Source organism: Oryctolagus cuniculus, chromosome 7, assembly GCF_964237555.1.
Source record: "Oryctolagus cuniculus chromosome 7, mOryCun1.1, whole genome shotgun sequence".
Taxonomy (NCBI): domain Eukaryota; kingdom Metazoa; phylum Chordata; class Mammalia; order Lagomorpha; family Leporidae; genus Oryctolagus; species Oryctolagus cuniculus.
Genome location: NC_091438.1, coordinates 163568248 through 163589242, shown reverse-complemented (window position 1 = coordinate 163589242; position 20995 = coordinate 163568248). Strand labels below are relative to the sequence as shown.

The following is a 20995-nucleotide window of genomic DNA, read 5'->3' as shown; positions in this document are numbered from 1 at the left end:
CCAAGCCTCCCTGTGTGCTGCTCCGGCCCGGCCTAGGAGGGTGGTGCCCGCCCCTCTCCCGTGGGCTCACTCGGCCCCGCGTGCAGAGAACCCAGGTGGGGGCACCACAAGGGTACGGAAGGCGTCCTGCCCTGAGCCCCGGGCTCTGCACCCCTGCCTTGGCCCTAGCCTCACGCTGACCCTTCCCAGGTCACAGCCTCACCCCCGCCCTGCACAGACCCTGTCCCAGGTCACAGCCTCATTCCTGCACAGACCCTTCCCAGGTCACAGCCTCACCCCTGCACTGACCCCGTCCCAGGTCACGGCCTCACCCCTGCACTGACCCCATCTCAGGTCACACCCTCACCCCTGCCCTGACCCCATCCCAGGTCAGACTCACCCCCCAGCCCTGCACTGGCCTTGTCCCAGGTCATGGCCTCACCCCAGCTCTGCACAGACCCTGTCCCAGGTCACAGCCTCACCCCTGCACTGACCCTGTCCCAGGTCACAGCCTCATTCCTGCACAGACCCTTCCCAGGTCACAGCCTCACCCCTGCACTGACCCACCCCAGGTCACAGCCTCACCCCTGCACTGACCCCATCCCAGGTCACAGCCTCACCCCTGCACTGACCCCGTCTCAGGTCACAGCCTCACCCAAGCCCTGCACTGACCCCATTCCAGGTCACAGCCTCACCCCTGCACAGACCCAGTTCCAGGTCATAGCCTCACCCCCCAGCCCTGCACTGGTCTTGTCCCAGGTCATGGCCTCACCCCAGCTCTGCACAGACCCTGTCCCAGGTCACAGCCTCGCCCCCCAGCCCTGCATGGACCCTGTCCCAGGTCATGGCCTCATTCCTGCACAGACCCTTCCCAGGTCAAAGCCTCACCCCTGCACTGACCCCATCCCAGGTCACAGCCTCACCCCTGCACTGACCCCATCTCAGGTCACACCCTCACCCCTGCCCTGACCCCATCCCAGGTCATAGACTCACCCCCCAGCCCTGCACTGGCCTTGTCCCAGGTCACAGCCTCACCCCTGCACAGACCCAGTTCCAGGTCACAGCCTCACCCCTGCACTGACCCCGTCCCAGGTCACAGCCTCAACCCTGCAAGACCCTGCCCCAGGTCATAGCCTCACCCCCGCACTGACCCCATCCCTGGTCATAGCCTCGCCCCCCAGCCCTGCATTGACTCTGTCCCAGGTCATGGCCTCACCCCTGCACTGACCCCATCCTAGGTCACAGCCTCACCCCTGCACAGACCCCATCCCAGGTCACAGCCTCACCCCAACCCTGCACTGACCTTGTCCCAGGTCATGGCCTCACCCCTGCACTGACCCCATCCTAAGTCACAGCCTCACCCCTGCAAGACCCTGTCCCAGGTCACAGCCTCACCCCTGCACTGACCCCGTCCCAGGTCACAGCCTCACCCCTGCACAGACCCTGTCCCAGGTCACAGCCTCACCCCAGCCCTGCACTGACCCGTCCTGCACGGGGCCCAGGCCCAGTCTCAGCAGGATCTCGGTCCTTATCTGGGGGCTCCCTTTGGATTCACTGCACAAATGTCCCTGTGACCACGCGGCCGCTCTCACCCACTCGGCCGTGCGGCCCCAGGAGCCCCCTGGCTCCCGTCACCCTCCGCCTTGGTCTGGAAGGTCGTCTTGGGTGGACTCCTCGTGGCATCCTCAGCACGGGGTGGGGGGTGGGGCAGCCGCACAGCCAGGGCGGGGCGCCGGGGGGAGGGCCCGGGCCGTCACCAGCACCTGCCTTGTGGCTCTGGGCGCAGCGTGCGGGGCCGGGCAGACGCCCCGCTGCCAGCGCGGAGAGGGCTGTGTGGGCGTCCGTCACACAGGCTCGGAGACTAAGTATAGAGCTTGTGAATGCAGTCAGCACTCTGCTGCTGAGACGTGCGCTGTGACGTGACCAGAGCGGCCGGCGAGGGTCCAGGCCTGGGGACGGCCTCCCCCAGGAACAAGGCTGAGCAGGGACACCGCCTTGGGCGGGGGACGCACTCCCTCTGTGTGTCTCGTCCCTGCACCGCCGGCCGATCCGCAGCGAGGGGCCCGGGTCCTGCTGGGCCAGCAGGCCGAGGCCTCACCCCGTGCCCCTGCAGCTCCCCCCGGGAGGCCCCAGAGGCCTGGACCGAGGCAGGGTCCACTCTCGCCACACCTGGGCCACTGCGTCCGTCTCTCTCTTTAGGATTTTTTTTTTCTTTTTCTTGAAAGGCAGAGTTACTGAGAGAGAGAGAGAGAGAGAGACAGAGAGAGAGAGAGAGAGAGAAAGAGAGAGAGAGACAGAGAGAGAGAGAAAGAGATCTTCCATCCACTGCGTCACTCCCCAAATGGCCACAACGGCCAGGGCTGGGCCCGGCCGAAGCCAGGAGCCCTGAACTCCATCCGGGTCTCCCACGTGGGTGCAGGGGCCCAGGCACTTTCTCCCGCTGCCTTCCCAGGTGCATCAGCAGGGAGCTGGACGGGAAGTGGGGCAGCCGGGGTGGGGGGCTGGCGGCAGCGCAGGCCACGCCCCACGTCCCTGGCCAGGTTTCCATGGAGCCCCCTCGCTGGGCTGTCTCCCCAGGTGGACGGTGTTCTCACGCAGAAATCCAAGAATTGCCCTCCGAGGCTTCCTGAACCTGCCCTTGAACCTAGGTGGGGGCGGGGCGGGGGTGGGGGTGCAGCCCGGCCCCTCCCACAGTCCCCGCTGGGCGTGGCCAACTGGGCGTCCACTCCGCGGGAGGCACAGGCCCCACCACGCCCTGCACAGGAGGCTCCTGGCCTGACCTGGGCGTCCCCTGCCCCATGCTCCTGGCCTCCCAGCCCCCCCAGCTCAGTGTCACTGAGGGGACGGGGAGACCCCGGCTGTCGGTCCTGGCCAGCGCCCGTGAGGGCCCCAAACCCACGTGTGCCTGAGGCTGCCGGGGGGACCCTGGCCACCGAACCTCCGCCACTGGCGGTGGCAGGGACCAGACCGGAAGGCGCCGGTTCCCAAGGACCTGAAGCCAGCGGACCAGCTCCCCAGCCCCAGCACCCCGCTTCTGAGTCGCTCCAGAATATTCCGCAGCAGATGTCCCCTGCCTGGCCTTGGGGCGGAGGAGGCGGCTGGGGGCTGCGCTCCAGCACCCGTGGCCACAGCTCCCCGAACAAACAGGGCCAGCCAGGGACCCGGGTGTGGCCGCAGCGGGGACAGCAGGAGCCATCTCCAGGCTGACCACAGGCCTTGTCGCACCCAGGTCGCTCCTGGCTCACCGCAGACGGCACCGGAGCTGCCCGGTGTGACCTGCGCCCCGGCCGGAGCCACACGTGGGTGGCGGACTTGCGAGTGAGAGACTGGGGCTGCCCGGCCTCCAGCCCCCGCCGGCCTGGCCCTGCACCGCGTCCCGGTCTGTGACTGCACTCACCGGGCGGCCTGTCCAGGGTGTCCTGCTGGCCGCAGAAAGCCCCCAAGTCCGGCGCTGGTTCCGGGTCTCCCTGGGCGGGGACAGCGTCACCTCCGGCGGCCTCTGCGGCGGCTCTGGGCCCCGGCCCCCGTGACCGGGAGCAGGTCAGAGGGTAGGAGATGCACTGGAAGCCCCTGGAAGCAAACAGTGGGCTGGGGCTGGAGGGGCCGAGGTGGTCCTGGCCCGGCTTGGGACCCGGGCACCACGGTCAGCACTCGGCCGCTCCTGCTGCGACAGAAGGGGCACCCAGATGTCCCTGCGGCTCCAACAGCGTTACTCCGTGCTGTGCTGGCCAGGAGCACTGGCCCCCGAGTCCACCCCAAATCTGCGGCCGTGGGCTCGGGGCTCCCCACGGCCGGGCCTGCGTCGCTTCGCCGCCCTGACCATGGCGGTGGAGGTGCTGCTGACCGCTGACCGCCTCGCGCCTCACCCTGCCTGGGGGCCTGCTGTGCTGGGCCCCCTGGCCGGAGCGCCCGAGGACTGTAGCTGGGCTCTGGGGGTTCCGGCCAGGGTTTGGGGGACACAGGGCTCCTCCTGGGGACTTGGCAGAGCCCGGAACCGAGAGGGGAGGGGCGTTCCCAGGGAAGCCGCTCGGCCCGACCAGGACCGTGCCCGGGGCCTTTGGGAGAGAAACAGGAAACTGGGCAATGCAGCCTCCATGAGCCCAGCACCCGGTGCCCGCGCGGCTCCCCTGGCGGGCGGTGGGGTGGGGCGGGGCGGGGCGGAGTGGACACGAGGGACATGGCGGGGCAGGCCCAGGAGGAGCCCCTGCAGGTCCAGGACAGGCCGCTCAGCCTCTGCCCATGGCGAGAGTGACCGCGACCCGGGAGAAGCTGGGGCTTGGACACAGCGCACGCCGGGTTCCGGAGCTGAGGCAGCCCCTCGGGGACACCTGGGCAGGAGGGAATGGTGGGCTGCGCGCCGGCCCTGCCCCGTCCCTGTGGGCGGCACGGCCGTGGACCCCTTGGAGGAAGGTGTCTGGCCCACGTCTCGTCCCCTGCCCCGGCCCGGGGTCGCCGGCACTCACAGCGGGGTCTGCATGGGCGTCTCCGGGTGGCGTTCGCTGTCCACTTTGAAGAAGCTGACCTCGGAGAAGGCTGGGAGCTGCACGTACCTCACACCGGCCGACACGCTCAGGAGCCGTCCACTCTCGCCTCGGGGAGGGAAGAGGAGCGGGCGTCAGGCCCGAGGCCGCGGGCAGGGGTCCCACCAGGGCAGTAGCTCTGGGCAGAGGGCAGGGCGTCTTCTGCACTGGGCGTGACCCCGTGACCCCTCCTAACCAGGGGTGCAGAGACCCCGGCTGGGGCCCCTCGGCTCCCTGCCGAGCCCTGCAGAGGCCCCTGCACCCCCACCCGACACCTCTGCCCCCCACAGCTCAGTCCTGGATCCCGGGCCTCCGACTGTGGGTCGCGCTCTCCTGCCGGACAGTCCCCGGGTCTCCCGTGCTGCTGGTCGTCTTGGGCCCTGGGGACCCGCAGGCTGCAGGCAGGGCCCCCGAGTCACCGCGCCCAGCAGAGGCCCCAACAGACAGGAGTGCTGGGCAGCAGGTGGGGCGTGGTGTGGGCACGGCGGGGCAGGCAGGACGCAGCAGGGGGGCGACTCGGCCCCCGCCAGGACCGGGCTTCTGGACTCGCAAGGGACTGTGTGGGCCGAGGACATTCGGACGGAGGCCCCGTGTGGCTCCCACGTGAGGGTCCCTGGAGAGGTCACCTGAAGCCCGGGGCTTCCTCCTGACGCCCCCCAGGGAGCACCGGGCTCCACGCCTGCAGCAGACAGGGCTCCAGGGCCTGTTGGCATGGACTCCGGGGGGCCAGAGGGTGGCGGAGGCCGAGAGGGAGCCGAGGCTGGGAGGAGGGGCTCTGAGCCGGGACAGAAAGGGGCCACGCTCGGGCTGTAGGAGGCAGCGTGGGGCCCACGTGGTGCAGCCGGGGAAGCCGCCATTGCAGCGCCAGCCTCGGATACAGGAGCGCTGGTCAAGTCCTGGCTGCTCCACGTCCATCCGGCCCCCTGCTCACGGCCTGGGGAAGCAGGGGACGATGGCCCAGGTGCTTGGGGCCCTGCACCCACATTGAAGACCCAGATAAAGCTCCTGGCTCCCGGCTTCACACCGGCCCAGCCCTGGCCGTTGCGGCCACCTGGGGAGTGAGCCAGCAGATGGAAGACCTCCCTTTCTCTCTCTCTCTCTCTCTCTCTCTCTGCTTCTGTCTCTGTCTCTCCCCTCTCCCTCTCTGTTGTTCTGCCTTTCAAATAAACAAATAAATAAAAATCTTAAAAACCAACAATGTGGCTCGTTGAGTTCTGAATCTGTTCAAGACACGGTGACTGGGCTGAGGCGCCCCCCTGGCGAGACAACGCACAGGCGGACAAGACGGAGAGACGGCGGCGGTGTCAGGTCACGGACGCCAGGCTCCTGAGACCGCGCGGACTCTGCAGCTGGCCTGCGGGGCGAGGTGCACAGTGCGACGGACGGAGGTGGAGCCCCGAACCCCCACGAGAGAAAGTGCTGTGGCTGGCGGTGCGGGGGGACTGGACAAGGGCTGGGGGTGTGGGGGGACTGGACACGGGCTGGGGGTACAGGGGGGACCAGGCATGGGCTGGAGGTGTGGAGGGACCAGGCATGGGCTGGGGGTACGGGGGGGACTGGGCACAGGCTGGCGGTGCGGGGGGACTGGACAAGGGCTGGGGGTACGGGGGGGACTGGGCACGGGCTGGGGGTGTGGGGGGACTGGGCATGGGCTGGGGGTGTGGGGGGACCAGGCACAGGCTGGGGGTGTGGGGGACTGGACACGGGTTGGGGGTGTGGGGGGACTGGACACGGGCTGGGGGTGTGGGGGGACCAGGCATGGGCTGGAGGTGTGGAGGGACCAGGCATGGGCTGGGGGTGTGGGGGGACCGGGCACGGGCTGGGGGTGCGGGGGCACTGGGTACGGGCTGGGGGTACAGGGGGGACTGGGCACGGGCTGGGGGTGTGGGGGGACCGGGCACGGGCTGGGGGTACAGGGGGACTGGGCATGGGCTGGGGTGTGGGGGGACCAGGCACGGGCTGGGAGTGTGGGGGGCACTGGGCACTGCCTGGGGATATGGGGGCACTGGGCACAGGCTGGGGGTACAGGGGGGACTGGGCACGGGCTGGGGTACAGGGGGACTGGGCACGGGCTGGGAGTGTGGGGGGCACTGGGCACGGGCTGGGGATACAGGGGGGACTGGGCACAGGCTGGGGGTGTGGGGGGACCGGGCATGGGCTGGGGTGCGGGGGTGACCGGGCACGAGCTGGGGGGTGCAGGGGCCCTCAGCAGCACAGGTGCAAGGGGAGAAAGCGAGGGAGTGGCCGTGGCAGTGGGGAGCCGGCCTCACACGTCCTCTGTGCCTGTCAGACGCCACAGACGTGACGAGGAGCCCAACTTGCCCCAGAGCAAGGCCGAGGGCCAGCCCACACGCCTGCCAGGCGCCCGTCACAATGCTGACATCTGACGGACAGTACCGGGCAGGCGAGGGCGCAGGGGAGTGTGGCCGTGAGCAGGAGGCGCCTCAGTGAGCGTGGGGACCTCAGGGGCCGCGGCTCGCAAGGACGGCAGAGTCGGAGACGGTGGACAGAGGGCACAGCTGAGCTCCTGGGGCTGCCCCACACAGAGACCCGGAAGCAGCCACAGCCACGGCCCCCAACACCGAGACGGCCGGAGACGCCCGGCTTCTCTGGAGACTGTTCACCCACAGACGGAGGAGCTCCAGGACCAGAGCAGCGAGGAAGAGAAAGAAGCCACGTCGCGTGGCCTCAAGCCAGCGGTGACGAGAAAAGCCCGAGGAAGGCTCCGGCGGAGCAGCAGGCCAGCTCGGGGGGCGCTGGGACCCCACGGCCCGCACGGGCTCCCGATCCAGCTCCCGGGACGCAGGTGCCCACAGGGCCCCTGGAAGCAGCTCCTGGCGTCTGGGGGCTGACGTGGATGGGGGCTGTCTGTCTGTCTGTCTGTGCCTCTCAAATAAATGCAAGTTCTTAAAAACACACCTCTCTAAAAAAGGGACCGCTACAGCACACCACGCAGCGCCGGCAGGTCTGTCACCAGAAGCAGCGCAAACGCGGAGAAGACGGGCGGGCAGGGGCTGTTGGGCGCCGCTGCCCACGCGGCATCAGAACACCCGGGGAAGTCCCAGCGCCTCTGCTTCTGCTGCTTTTTCTTAAGATTTATTTATTTGAAAGGCAGTTACAGAGAGAGAGGGAACGGCAGAGAGAGAGAGAGAGAGAGAGAGAGAGAGAGAGTGAGTCTTCCATCAGCTGGTTCACTCCTCAAATGGCCGCAATGGCCGGAGCTGCGCTGATCCGAAGCCAGGAGCCGGGAGCTTCTTCCAGGTCTCCCACGTGGGTGCAGGGGCCCGAGGACCTGGGCCGTCCTCCACTTCTTTCCCGGCCACAGCAGGGAGCTGGATCGGAAGTGGAGCAGCCGGCACTGGAACTGGCGCCCACACGGGACGCCGGCGCTGCAGACGGCGGCTTCACCAGCTACGCCACAGCGTCAGCCCCAGCCTGGGAGGCAGCAGAGGGCGGCCCAAGTGCTCGAGCCCCTGCCCTCACACAGGAGACCCAGGTGGAGCTCCTGGCTCCCGGTCAGCCTGGAGAGAGCGCTGTCCTGCGCCGGTCACTCACTAGAGGGCCACACGGCCAGTGCTGGGCCAGGCTGGAGTCCCCAAGTGTTTGGAAATCAAACAGCACACTTTCCTCTCCCTTTTAAAAAGTTTATTTATTTGAGCCGGCGCCGCAGCTCACCAGGCTAATCCTCCGCCTGCGGCGCCGGCACACCGGGTTCTAGTCCCAGTTGGGGCGCCGGATTCTGTCCCGGTTGCCCCTCTTCCAGGCCAGCCCTCTGCTGTGGCCAGGGAGTGCAGTGGAGGATGGCCCAAGTGCTTGGGCCCTGCACCCCATGGGAGACCAGGAGAAGCAGCTGGCACCTAGCTCCTGCCATCGGATCAGCGCGGTGCGCTGACCGCAGCGCGCCGGCCGCGGCGGCCATTGGAGGGTGAACCAACGGCAAAGGAAGACCTTTCTCTCTGTCTCTCTCTCTCACTGTCCACTCTGCCTGTCAAAAAAAAAAAGTTTATTTATTTGAAAGGGAGGGAAAGAGAGAGAGAGAGAGGGAGGGAGGGAGGGAGAGAGAGAGAGAAGAGAGAGAGAGGGAGAGAGAGAAAGAGAGAGAGAGAGAGAGAGAAAGAGAGAGAGGGAGAGAGAGAGAGAGAGAGAGAGAGAGGGAGAGAGAGAGTCCTCTGGGTCCCCTGGATCCCCGAGCACCTGCGAAGCCGGGAGCCAGAGCTCCGTCCGGGACCGGTGCCTGAGCCGTGGCCGCTGCTGCCCCTTGTTTGGGAGTGCAGGTGGGGTGCAGGTGCAGGTGGAGTTGGAAGTCGACCCCAGGCACGGAAGCAGCAGCTTCCCGGCCCCTGACACGCACACCTCACGGAGCCCTGGGCGCGTCCACTTGCTGTGGCCCTTAGGACGCTGCCCGGGACGCCCATGCACAGGTCAGGCCGCCTGGGTTTCATTCCGGCTCTGCTTCGAGTCCAGCTTCCTGCTGCTGGGCGCCCCGGGGGCAGCAGGTGGCGGTCCCAGTGGTGGTTTCTTGCCAGCCACATGGGAGACCCAGAGGAAGCCCCCGGCTCCTGGCTTTGGGGCCCTGGCTGCTGCAGCCGTCCACTGGGGAGTGGACCAGCAAACAGGAGATGGCTCTTCTTGGTCTCACTCTATGAGGTCAGCATTCCCTGCCCATCAAAACTGGACAAAGCCGGTTTTTGACACCAGCATCCTCCACACCAAGGTCATTGGGGAACAGCAGCTGGGACAAAGGGACACCAGCGTGCCAGAGATGTGGGCGGGACCCCAGCCCCACAGCACACTCCAGGGTGGACACAGGGCTGAAAACACCAAGTTCTTTTTTTTTTTTTTTTTTGACAGGCAGAGTGGACAGTGAGAGAGAGAGAGACAGAGAGAAAGGTCTTCCTTTGCCGTTGGTTCACCCTCCAATGGTCGCCGCAGCTGGCGCACCGTGCTGATCCGAAGGCAGGAGCCAGGTGCTTGTCCTGGTCTCCCATGGGGTGCAGGGCCCAAGCACTTGGGCCATCCTCCACTGCACTCCCTGGCCATAGCAGAGAGCTGGCCTGGAAGAGGGGCAACCGGGACAGAATCCGGCGCCCCGACCAGGACTAGAACCCGGTGTGCCGGCGCCACTAGGTGGAGGATTAACCTAGTGAGCCGCGGCGCCGGCCATCACCAAGTTCTTAAGAGCAAGCCCAGTGCCGGCCTTCAGGGCCTGGGCGACGGCACCCGAAGTACAGCTGGGCTCCCGGACGCGGTGCTGTGTGGGGGCCATTGGGCAACGTCTGGGCACCGCCAGCCGGGAGGGGACTTGTGACTCCCCAGGGACTGATAACGCCAAGCCACACAGGCGGCCAGTGTGTTGGGGCGGGGCGGGGCAGGGGGACGGTCACGTCGTCAGGGCCAGGCCACAGGAGGCCGCCCACGGCACGGCTGTGTGACGGGGACAGTGACAAGTGCTGGACGGGAGCCCCCAGCCCCTGAGAGGAGGCTCCGCAGGCAACACGAGCCCACGCGCAGAGAACCTCAGGGGTCAAAAACCAAAAGCAAAAACCTAGCAGCAAAGTCCAAGGATCTGAGGTCAGGACCCAAAGATCAAGGGAGGGGCCGGCGCTGCGGTGTGGGCGGAGCCAACGCCTGGATACCTGCGTCCCGCGTGGGAGGCCCGGGCCTGAGCTCCTGCACCCGGGGCAGCAGGTGGCTGCCCAGGTACTGGGGTCCTGGCGCCCACGTGGGAGGCCGGCGTTGAAGTCCTGGCTTCGGCCTGGCCCAGACTTGGCCAACGCAGGATTTGGGGGGTGAACCTGAGGGTGGGAGAGATCCTTGTCTCTTTTCTTCCCAAATAAATAAAAACTAAAACACAAAGATGCGTCTTTAGAGAAAGGACGGACTTTGGGGTTTGACCTGATAGGAGCCAGGTGCCAGGGGCAAGGCTGGTGTCTCCCACAAAGGGGCCAGGACAGCTGGGCGCCCCACGAGAACACGGACGTGGGCTGCTATCTGACGTAGCCTAGAGCGAACCACGGATCTGTGGAAGGCTCGCCGAGGGGCGGTCGGCAGTGCCGGCGTCTGTGTGCGTGTCCTACGGGGAACGGGCTGGCGGCTGCCAGGCCCTGGATGGGGCCAGGCCGGGAGCAAGATCTCTCGAGGCCTCTTCCTGGAGCGACAGAGACCGCTGAGACGGACCCGTGTGCCAACGGCGGCCGAAATCGCCACAGGCTAATTCAGGTCCCCGGGCCGCTCGCGACAGCTTGGCCTGGCGCCTGGGCGCAGGGTCTGGGCCGACGGGGGCAGCCGCGGCTCTGCAGGTGCCGAGGCCCTGCACAGCGGCCGCCGTGGCTCTGAGATGTGTGCCGATGCGGGTGAGCGTAGCACACACACTTACACATGTGTGCACAGCGCTCCCCCACAGGTGCACAGCTACGTGTGCTCACACACACCTGCACCCCACACTCCCGGCCCCTCCCGCGGGGCTCCGGGTGTGAGGCCAGCTCAGGCGCCGCCGTCGGCAGCCCCGTGGGACACCTCTCCCGTTCTGAGCCCGGGCCCGGGGCCCCGGGTCTGCTTACTCTGGGCCACCTCCCCGCTGTCCTGCTGCAGCTGCACGGTCAGCGTGAAGGGACATCCTTGGGCCACCTCCATCACCTCTGGGCCCAGAATCACAATCCTCGCGGCTGGCGCTGGGGGAGGGCAGAGCAGGGCTTCAGGGTGTGGCGGGCGGCCACTGCCCTGCAGGACAGCCTGAGTGCTCGTTAGGAACCCAGCCTCCCCAGCCCCCGCAGTGCGCAGCAGAGCCCACCCAGCACCGGGGTCGGGACGAGTGACTCAGGTCCCGGCTGGACGAACTCTGGGGACCCCTCGCCCTGGAGAACGGGAGGCCAACGGGACACAGGGGTGGGACGGGGGCCTGCGGCAGTGGCTCCCAGCAAAAGCTGACTGGGAGGCCGCCGTGGCCACAGCACAGCATGGACACGGAGCTGAATGGAGGCCACGGGGGGCAACACAACCGTGACCACGGCCCCCCCCAGACGCTCAGGCCACAGGGCTGGGATGCAGCGGGCAGGCCCCGTGGCTGGAAGAACCTGTGGCTGGGAGACCCCCCGTGGCTGGGAGAACTCGTGGCAGGGAGACCCTGTGGCTGGGAGAACCTGTGGCAGGAAGGTCCCGTGGCTGGGAGGCCCCGTGGCTGGGAGACCCCATGACCGGGAGACCCCCCCGTGGCTGGGAGACCCCATGGCCGGGAGACCCCCCCCGTGGCTGGGAGATCCTGTGGCAGGAAGGTCCCATGGCTGGCAGGCCCCGTGGCCAGGAGACCCCATGACCAGGAGACCCCAGTGGTTGGGAGGCCCTGTGGCTGGGAGGCCCCCCATGGCAGGGAGGCCTGTGGCTGGGAGACCCCCCGTGGCTGGGAGAACTCGTGGCAGGGAGGCCCCGTAGCTGGCAGTGGACTGAGGTCTGACCTGGCCTCCATGTGCCCATTCTTTGGAAACCAGACCAGCCCCCGTCTTCTCCGAGGGGCGGGATTCTTGACTGCACTTGTCCCAGGTCCCCACCGCACCCTCGGTGACTTCTGGGACCAGGGCAGCCCACGCCACGCCCCACAGCCGAGCTGCAGGCAGGCTGGCGACTCCTACCTGCCGGGTGGCCGTTGATCCACAGCCCATGGTAGACGGCCCCTGAGCAGTGGGCCAAGCTGCCCAGGCCACTGAACACGTCGTGGTGCCACTGCCCCTGCAGGGAGGAGGGCGTGGCCTCAGCAGTGGTTCTGCCAGACCCCGGTCCCCCCCACCCCTCCCCAGGGCCCGCTCCCCCGGAGCTGGAGAACCGCAGCCTGTGCGCTTCGCCAGGGACAAGGCACCGCACGCTCGCTCAGCACAGACGCGCACGCGTGCAGGGGCCGGGACCTGCGCCCTTCACTCGGATGCAAAGGCCCCAGCCCGCCTCCTCCCTGCCGAGCCTGGGGCGATGGAAGAGAGCAGGAAAACCGTTTCGTGGAAATCTGAGACCACGCGGGGCTTGGTGGGGAATGACTTCCGCTGCGAGGAAAATCAACTGAGGGCCCCCGGGCTCCAGCCAAGGGCAGCTGCACGCCGCCCTGCCCCCCACCTTTCCCAGAGGGACCCCACGGCCGGGAGCAGCTGAGGCCAGGCCCCTGGACACCTGCTGCAGACTTGGGAGGACGGGCAGCTCCAGAGGCAGAGCCCCTGCGGGGGGGGGGGGAGGAGCCGGGGCGGGCGGGAGACTGCAGCCCTGGGGGGCTTGGGTGCTCCCGTGCCTGGGACGGAGCTCCGGGGAGGGGGCTGCCCGTGTGGTCACCCCGGTCCAGCAGAGACGCCGAGCCGCACGCTGCCTGCATTCCCGGAGCACCCAGCGCTCGGCGGCCAGAGCCCGTGCCACCCAATCTGGGCCCTGGCGCCGGGCCACAAGCCCTGACTCACGTGAGCCTGCAGCTGGAGGGGTTCCGGTCCAGACTCGGCTCCAGAGCTCGCTGCTGCCCCAGAGACACCTGGCGTGACCGCGGGGCTGTGCCCTGCTTGGAGGCTCCGAGGCGCCCGCACCTGTGCACGGGAGCCCCGGCCTGCCTGGGCCCTGCCTCTTGAGCCACAGCGTCTGCTCCCAGCTGCTCCCCCGGGCTGGCCACCGTCCAGCTGTCCAGCGGCTGCCCGCTCTCCTGCACTACGTCCTCCCCGCTGCAGCCCCCGGCAGGTGACAGAGTGAGGGGCTCTGCAGGGCCCACAGCGCGACCGACACCCGGGTGGCCGGGGCCGCTGCTCTGTCCTCGCGGATCCAGGGGCCCGGCCCTCCAGGAAGGAGCCCAGGCAAGCACTGTGGGGCGCCGGTGCGCACGGCTCTGGTCCGGCACCAGGTCGGTAGGAACGGACCCAAGGGAGCAACGTGACCAGCGTGACAGCCCCGGCTCCCTCGTCAATCAGCGTCGCACACCTGAGCCCAGGTGGTCTCGGTGGGTGGGCACTCGCCCCGTGTGTGAGCAGGTGCGCAGGAACACACCAGAGGCCCTGCTGCCCACACCTGCCTTGGGGTTCACGAAAATGAGACTGAGTGGAACAGGGGACCGGGTGTCGGCGCCGCTCAGATGGGGCTGGCAGGGAGGGGACCTGCCTGGCCCAACCACGGCTGCAGCCACACCAGTGGCTCTGGGTGGTGCGGGGCAGGCCCTCCCCCTCCCCCTCCAGGCTGGCAGAGCCGCTCGCCCCCCGGGGGCCCCCGTGCCGTCCGTCCCCACCACAAGTAAGCTGGTCTGGCAAGGCCTGGTCCCTTCCTCGGCCCGGGGGTGCCTTCCGGTCCTGGGCAGCGCCTCTGCCGGCACCGCTGCTTGCTCTCGGGCCGCCTGCCCCAGAACCCGCCTCACGCCTGCCCCAGAACCCGCCTCACGCCTGCCCCAGAACCCGCCTCACGCCTGCCCCAGAACCCGCCTCACGCCTGCCTCGGGCCCTGGCCTGGGCGAGGGAGCCTTTCCCTGAGCGGATGCCCCCCCCCAGTGAGATCCTGCCCTGCCCCCACCTGTCCCCACCACAGCTCTGCTGGGCGGACACGGCCAGACTCCCCACGGGCTGCCACCGGGCAGCCGGAGCACCCAAGTTCTCAGGCCTCTGTCACACGCACCCCTGGGGTCGCCGGCCCCACACCCCGGCCTGTACTCTGGGGACATGGAGGCTGCGCAGGGCCCGGACCCCTCGGCAGCATTCCTGCAGCCCCGGTGGGCGGCGGGGGGTGGGGCAGGGGCGCCCACAGGTGAGGGTGCCCATGAGGCTGCCACCTGCCCCGTGCCTGAGCAGGTGCACCGAACAGCAGGCTCCCCCGGGAAACGCGGCCAACGCCCGCGGAGCCGGGAGCCAGCGCAGCCCCGCGGCGGGAGACGCCCGGACGTGCACACAGCATGCTTCCGAGCCGAGCATGGTGGCCTGCAGCGGCGTCCACGGCCCCGTCCGGCTCCTGCCAGACCCCTCCCCAAGGCGCACCACCAGGCTCCCCCTGAGGCTGAGCTGGGGGAGCAGAGACCCAGAGAGGCTGGCAGGGGCTGTTTCGGTGCCCGGTCCCCTTCCTGGGCTCGGGGTCCCGTCGCCTGGGGCGTCAACAGCTACCCACGTGGAAGACGCGGGAAGTGCGCCCTCGGCTGCCATGTGAGTGGGCGTGGCTCACGTCTGGTGCTCACGCCCATCAGGACGAGAGCAGAGGCCACGGAGCGACCGATGGCTTCCTGGCACCTCCACTCCCGGGTCCGGGCAGGAGGGAGCAGGTCGGGGGCCCCTGAGACCTGCACACCGGAGAGCCCGGAAGGAGGGAATTCGGCTCCTGGGGGAGGGGCAGCCTCGGGGGCCGGGCGGCACAGGCCTCAGCCTAGGAGGGAGCATGGCCGAGACGGCTTCAACGGTCACCTCCCTTCCGCCGGCGCCCCTTTCTTGCCCACTCTGAGTCACCCTCTCGCCGCCTGGCAGCAGGCGGGACCACCAGCCCCCTCATTAACCAGGGGCCCGGCGACAGACTCTCGCACAGACAGGGGCGTGAAAACCGCGGCGGCCTCCCCCGGGCCGACAGACGCTCTGGCCTGTCCTCTGGGCCTCGGACGCCCTTCCCCGTCCAGCGTCCCACGGGGCTGGCTGGGAGAAGTTGCTCAGCCGGACACTCCTGCAGGCCACAGCCCCAGAGCCAGGGCCCAGATGCAGGCGGGGGTACGGCCCACCCGAGCACACGGCCGGGGCTCCTGCCCAGCCGGGCGGCGGGCCCGAGTCACAGGGCCACGGGCAGCCAGCAGCGGACGCGGCTCACGGCCCCACAAAGGGCTCGTGTGGAACTCTGCGGCTCTGGCGCCAGCAGGAGGAGCCGTTCCAATCCGGGAAGCCGCTTCCCGTCAGCCCGCGGGGCAGGGGCTCAGCCCGGGGCATTTCCGTCTCCTCTGGCCAGGCCAGGCCCAGGCTCGGGCAGGCGGTCCGCGGGGCCGGGCTGCCCCCTGGTGGAGACCCGAGCCCGGTCCCACCCCGGCGCATTTTCTAGCGCTGCACAGCTCACGGTGACCAGCAGGCAGCCAGGGCCGGGACAGCTGCTGGTGCCGGGCTGGGGCTGGGACGAGGGCAGTGAGACAGGCCCGCACGGAGCCCGGGCCGCTCCACACTGCTCTGTGCCGTCTCCCCTTCCCACAGGGCTGCGTGAGAACACACGTGGAGGGCGCAGGCCGGAGCCTGGCACCCAGGACTCCCGGTGTCGGGGGTGGCACGGGGGCTCTGTCCATGCCCGTCAGGCTGGAGGGTGGCCTGGGGTGGCAGACGGTTTGTGCCGGGGCTCAGCTGCAGGCCGTGTCCACGCGGGCTCCCACGGCCCACGCCCGAGCGCCTGGCCAGGGCTGTGCCGTCGGGAGCGGCCTGCTCGCACAAGCAGGGCACGGAGCGGGCGGCTGGGCTCTCTGCAGCCCTCAGCGCCCGGGGCGCCCTTGCCTGCCGTGCTCTGGGTGGGAGCTGGGCCCTAGGGGCAGCAGGTGCACTGCCCACGGTGGGCGCCAGGGGACGGCAGGAGGGAGGCTGGTGCCTTCCCAGTGCCCGGGCAGGCGGCCTGGGGCCTGTGCTGTCCGCTCCCAGGCTGGCCTCCCCTGGACCCCTGTGCCGTGCAGCTCCAACTCGGGAGGGGCTGCACCTCCGAGCCCCGAGGCCCCTCTGGTCACTGGAGGAACCGGGCCACCGGAAGAGCTGCTACGGCGACGGCAGCTCTCTCAGCACCGCCAGCACTGCGCTCCAGCAGGCCGAAGGGCTGGACCTGTCCCCTCTCCCTGTGAGGCCCCTGGACGCTGGGGGGACCCCCGCCCTGCCCAGTCTCTGCCGTGACCAACAGGTGCAGCGGCGCGGGGCCCCGGGTCCTGGTGGCTCCGCAGCAGCACAGGGGACGGCCTCTGCGTGGGGCCCGGAGCCCACAAGTCCACGCCGCAGAGCACGCGAGCCCCGGCGCCCACCCTCCCGTCTCCTGTGGCTGCGCCTCCTCGTCCCCTGCCCGGCTCTGTCGTCCTGGTGCCTGCACCGTGTGCTCCCACCTGCCCGGCTCCCGGCCGGGGACACAGGCCAGCAGGCAGGCGGCCTGCAAGGCGGACCCCAGGCCCGCATCCCCCCCACTCTGTAAGTGTTCAGACCACCAGGTGACCAAGAGCTCGCGGGGACGGAACAGGGAGCCCCTGGGAGCCCCGGGCACCGCCCACAGGCTCCTTCCCTGGGCCCGAGCCGCATCCCCACAGCCCTGCACTCAGCTCGGGGAGGTGGCAAGGTCGGGGTCCCGCGGGGAGGCACCGGCAGGGGCCTGGGAGCTAGGCAGCCCCGCTGAGCCTCAGCCTTCTCATCACCGAGTCTGGAGGAGACCAGAACACACCGCCCCGCCCAGGCCCCCGGAGAGGCCGCCCTCGGCACCGTCTCCCGGGGATGCCCGGCACGCGTGTCGGCCGGCTTGGGTTTTCTCTTGTGAACCCGCCGTTGGGACCGGGTCCGTCCCACCCCAGAGCTGATGGGGGCCGGAGCCCATCCCCGCCCCCATACAGCAGAGCGCGGACGCCGTGACGGTGGCCGTCCCTCCCTCGGGGACACTGCCGGCAAGGCCCCTCCCCGAGGGCGTCTCCAGTACCTCGTACGTAGAGCCGTCGGCACGGCACAGCACTCCGTGGCCCTGACGCCGGTCCTGCACCCAGTCACCGTCGTAGCTGTCGCCGCTCCTGAGGGGACGCGCACGGAGGCTGCACTCAGCCGGGCACCGGGGGGCGGTGCTGACTCAGACCCCTCCTCCGGCCGGCTCGGCACGCACCGCCGCGACCAGGCAGAAATAGGCCCTGAGCAGATGGCCCCGTGGGAGGGGACGGGCAGGGGCACCGCGCCCTCCCCACGCAGGCCCCGGGGAGCACCGCGCATCCTGTGGCGGGTTCTACGCGGGCCCAGGTGTCAGGTCCCGGCCCCTGCAGCTCCGCCCTCCCATCAGAGATTTGGGGAGGGGGCTTTCCACTATACACACGGACTCGGGGCTCGGGAGGGCAGTGGTGGGTGTGACCTCCGCCCCAGAGCCAGCCCGCCCACACCCGCGCACTCACTGGGACCTCAGGTGCCCCTGGCCGTGCTTCCTGTTGCCATGGAACGAGCCCCGGTACACCTGTCCATCGCGGTCCACCAGACAGCCGTGTCCTGGGGGAGGGGACGGCAACCTCGGCCTCCTGCCCCGCCAGGGACAGAACCGCTCCTGGGTCCGCCTGGACGTGGGGGCTGCTTAGGAGGCGGCTGGGTGGGCTCAGGACCTCCCCAGGGGCTGGACTGTCCTCCCGGCCTGAGGCCCTGGCGCCGGGGCGGTGGAAGCAGCCCGGCTCTGGCCCTCAGAGCCCATGCGTGTGTGTGTGTGTGGGGGGGGGGGTGGCGGCAGTGAGCCGGATCCCGCAGACGCCCGGCGTCCACGTCACGGCGCCGCGTGCTGCGTGATGCAGGCCCTCCCAGGGCACTCGGGTCTAGACGCAGTGGCCGGGGGCAGGGCAGCCGAGCTGCTGGGAAGACCTCGGGGACCACGTTGGGCAGGCCACCGGGGGGCCCAGCCGGTGGGGCCAGGTCCAGCTGCTGACCCCAGGTTGTGAGCACAGGGCCGCGGCCGTCGCCACCCAGCAGCAGGGCGCCAGGGTCGCGGGGTCTGGGGCGGAGAGAAGCCCCCTCCCCAGCCTGCTCCGCCGCCTGCCTTCTGGAGAGGGTGGCTGCACTTCCAGGCCACACAGGACGGCGCCTGGTCCATCAGCCGCCGCAGGCTTCACTCAGCCTCAGGCCCAGGGAGCTCGTGGCCTCCCCGTGGGTGGACATCGCCCGCCCCGGCACCCGCGGCCGCTCAGCACCTTCCCTGGCGCCCTGGACGAGCTCCCCCTCGTAGCGTCCCCCGGCCTTGTACTCCATGACGCCGCGGCCCTGAGGCTCCCCCGAGACAAACCGTCCTGTGTATGAGTTCCCTGTGCAGGAGAGGCGGTGACGCCGGTCAGAGACGGAGACGGATCAACCGCAGCCGGGAGGACGGCCGCGGGCCCGGCGGTCAGGACGTCTACACCCTGGGTTCCCCTCCGGCTCTGCTAACGTGGGCCTGGGTGGCAGTGGTGATGGCTCACGTGTGGCCCCCACCTCCTGGTTTTGGGCTGGCCGAATCCCAGCCTTCGTGGGCATCTGGGGAGCGAGCCGGGGGGGGGGCATTGAAGGGCTGAGGCTGAGTCCCAGGAGGCGGAGCTGAGCCCCTGCGTCCCCGGCAGTGTCCCCACCAGGGCTCGATGGGGCCGAGGCAGCCTTAACCGGAAAAGGAGACGAGGAGGAATCTCTTTTTTTAAAAAAAGATTTTTTTTTTTTTTATTTATTTGCATGTCAGAGTCACAGAGAGGCAGAAAGAGAGAAAGAGAGAGAGGGGGCGGGAGGGGGAGGGGGAGGGAGGGAGACAGCTATCTTCCATCGCTGGTTCACTCCCCAAATGGCCACAACAGCCAGGGCTGGGCCAGGCTGAAGCCAGGAGCCAGGAGCTCCCTCCGGGTCTCCCACGTGGGTGCAGGGCCCAAGCTCTTGGACCATCGTCCACTGCTTCCCCAGGGGCATCAGCAGGGAGCTGGATTGGAAGTGGTGCAGCCGGGACTTCAGCCAGCGCCCATGCGGGATGCCGGCGTGGCAGGGGGCGGCCCAGGCCGGGAAGTGTCACGGGTGGGCCCTGGACCCCTCCCTGGGCCAGACCCTTCACGGCGTAATGGTGGCGCCCTGTAGCTGCCCTGGCAGGCCTGGCTGCTCGCTCCCCCCGGGGGGCGTCGGGGTGCACAGGCGGGACGCTCACCTGACCAGGCCCAGTACCGGCGGCCCTGGCCCGTGATCTCTCCGTCCACGAACTCGCCTTCGTAGTAACTCCCGTCTTTGAACAGCAACTTCCCACGACCTGGCCAAGAAACCCCACGGGGACGCCCGCATCTCACTCAGCTCCCACGCAGACGCCGACGCCACGCCGGGAGGCGGCGGGGAGGGAGGCGCCGCGGAGCCCCTGGCTCCTGACTGCAGCCAGGCCGGGCTCCCTGTCTCCGTCCCTCTTCCAAGCAACTAGCAAGTGCCAGCGTCCACTTTGTGGCCGGGAGAGCCGTGGGAGGCGCCCAAGTGCCTGGGCCCTGCACCCGCGGGGAGACCGGAGGGCGCTCCTGGCTTTGGATCGGCCCAGCTCCGGCGTGCGGACATCTGGGGAGTGAGCCAGTGGATGGAAGACTCTCTCTGCCTTTGAAATAAATCTAAAAATAGCAAATCTAAAAAAAACCTTGAAAACATTAAAAATGAAAGAAATTGGAACAATGGAGACAAATGAAGGCGGGTGCAGCTGTGAAGACGCCTGCCCCCCAGCCCCCTCCCCTCCAGCTTCTGCTCCTGGGCCCCCAGAACACCCCTCCCCCTCCCCCTCCTGTGCCCCCAGAATCCACCAGCACCCCCTCCTGGGCCCCCCAGCCCCCTCCCCCTTCCACTCCTGGGCCCCCCAGAACCCACCTGGGCCCCCCCAGCCCCCTCCCCTCCAGCTTCTGCTCCTGGGCCCCCAGAACACCCCTCCCCCTCCTGGGCCCCCAGAACACCCCTCCCTCTCCTGGGCCCCCAGAACACCCCTCCCCCTCCTGGGCCCCCAGAACACCCCTCCCTCTCCTGGGCCCCCAGAACACCCCTCCCCCTCCTGGGCCCCCCAGAACCCCTCAGCCCCCCCTCCTGGGCCCCCCCAGAACCCCTCAGCGCCCTACCCCTCTGGCTTCTGCTCCTGGGCCCCCCAAAACCCCTCCCCCTCCTGGGCCCTCACAGAAAACCCCAGCCCCTCCCCCTCCTGTGCCCCTCAAACCCCCCAGCCCCCTCCTGGGCCTCCCCAGCCCCCTCCCCTCCCATCTGGTTTCTGCTCCTGGGCGCCCCCAGAACTCCCCTCCCCCTCCTGGGCCCTCCGGAACCCCCCAGATCCCCTCCCCCTCCCCTCCGGGCTTCTGCTCCTGGGGGGCAGCAAGTTGTGGCTCAAGCGTTGCTGCAGGAATCTGGGGGGTGCACCAGCGGACGGAAGACCTGTTTCTCCGCTTTCCAAATAATCCCAAAATGAGTTTTTAAAAAGGGGGAAACCCAGCGGCCGGCGGCTGTGGCGTCTCCCTCGCTGGTCTAACCCGCCCCCCTGCACACCTGCCTGAGCCGCGCGCTTACACCGCAGCGCCCGGAGCACCCCGCTTTCTCCCAGGGTGGCAGGGACCCCCGCGCTCAGAGGGGGACCCTCCGGGGCGCCTGCCCAACAGGGGCCCTCACGCGCGCAGGCGCACCGAGAGCCAAGGTGAGCATCCCGGAGGGCGTGGGCCCGACCCGCAGACGCGGCCAGCGCGCGCGGTCACGCGTGGGCAGCCCTCCCGCTCCGCCGTCGTCTTACCGTGCGGCTTCCCTGCCCGCCACTCGCCTTCGTACCGGAAGAAGGCGTTGGAGAACACGCGGATGCCGTAGCCTGCGAGTGGACAGCGGGCGCGCGCGGTGACC

At 69.2% G+C, this 20995-nt stretch overlaps 1 protein-coding gene across 5 annotated transcripts in view; it reads right to left on the bottom strand.

The window, feature by feature from the left end:
• The window catches only part of MORN1 (MORN repeat containing 1), a 34288-nt gene that overhangs the window by 12903 nt on the left and 390 nt on the right, over positions 1-20995 (bottom strand). Inside the window, exons 2-11 of one of the 5 annotated variants that reach the window (XM_070077102.1) lie at positions 20892-20963; positions 19305-19403; positions 18617-18658; positions 18340-18450; positions 17563-17653; positions 17106-17193; positions 12125-12221; positions 11060-11170; positions 4443-4569; positions 3377-3549 (exon numbers count right to left, since the gene is read on the bottom strand). In XM_070077102.1, the coding sequence (XP_069933203.1) occupies positions 3377-3549; positions 4443-4569; positions 11060-11170; positions 12125-12221; positions 17106-17193; positions 17563-17653; positions 18340-18450; positions 18617-18658; positions 19305-19403; positions 20892-20963 (1011 nt within the window). The remainder of the gene's footprint in view (positions 1-3376; positions 3550-4442; positions 4570-11059; positions 11171-12124; positions 12222-17105; positions 17194-17562; positions 17654-18339; positions 18451-18616; positions 18659-19304; positions 19404-20891; positions 20964-20995) is intronic. The other 4 variants (XM_070077104.1, XM_070077103.1, XM_070077105.1 and 1 more) reach the window with 4 other exon arrangements.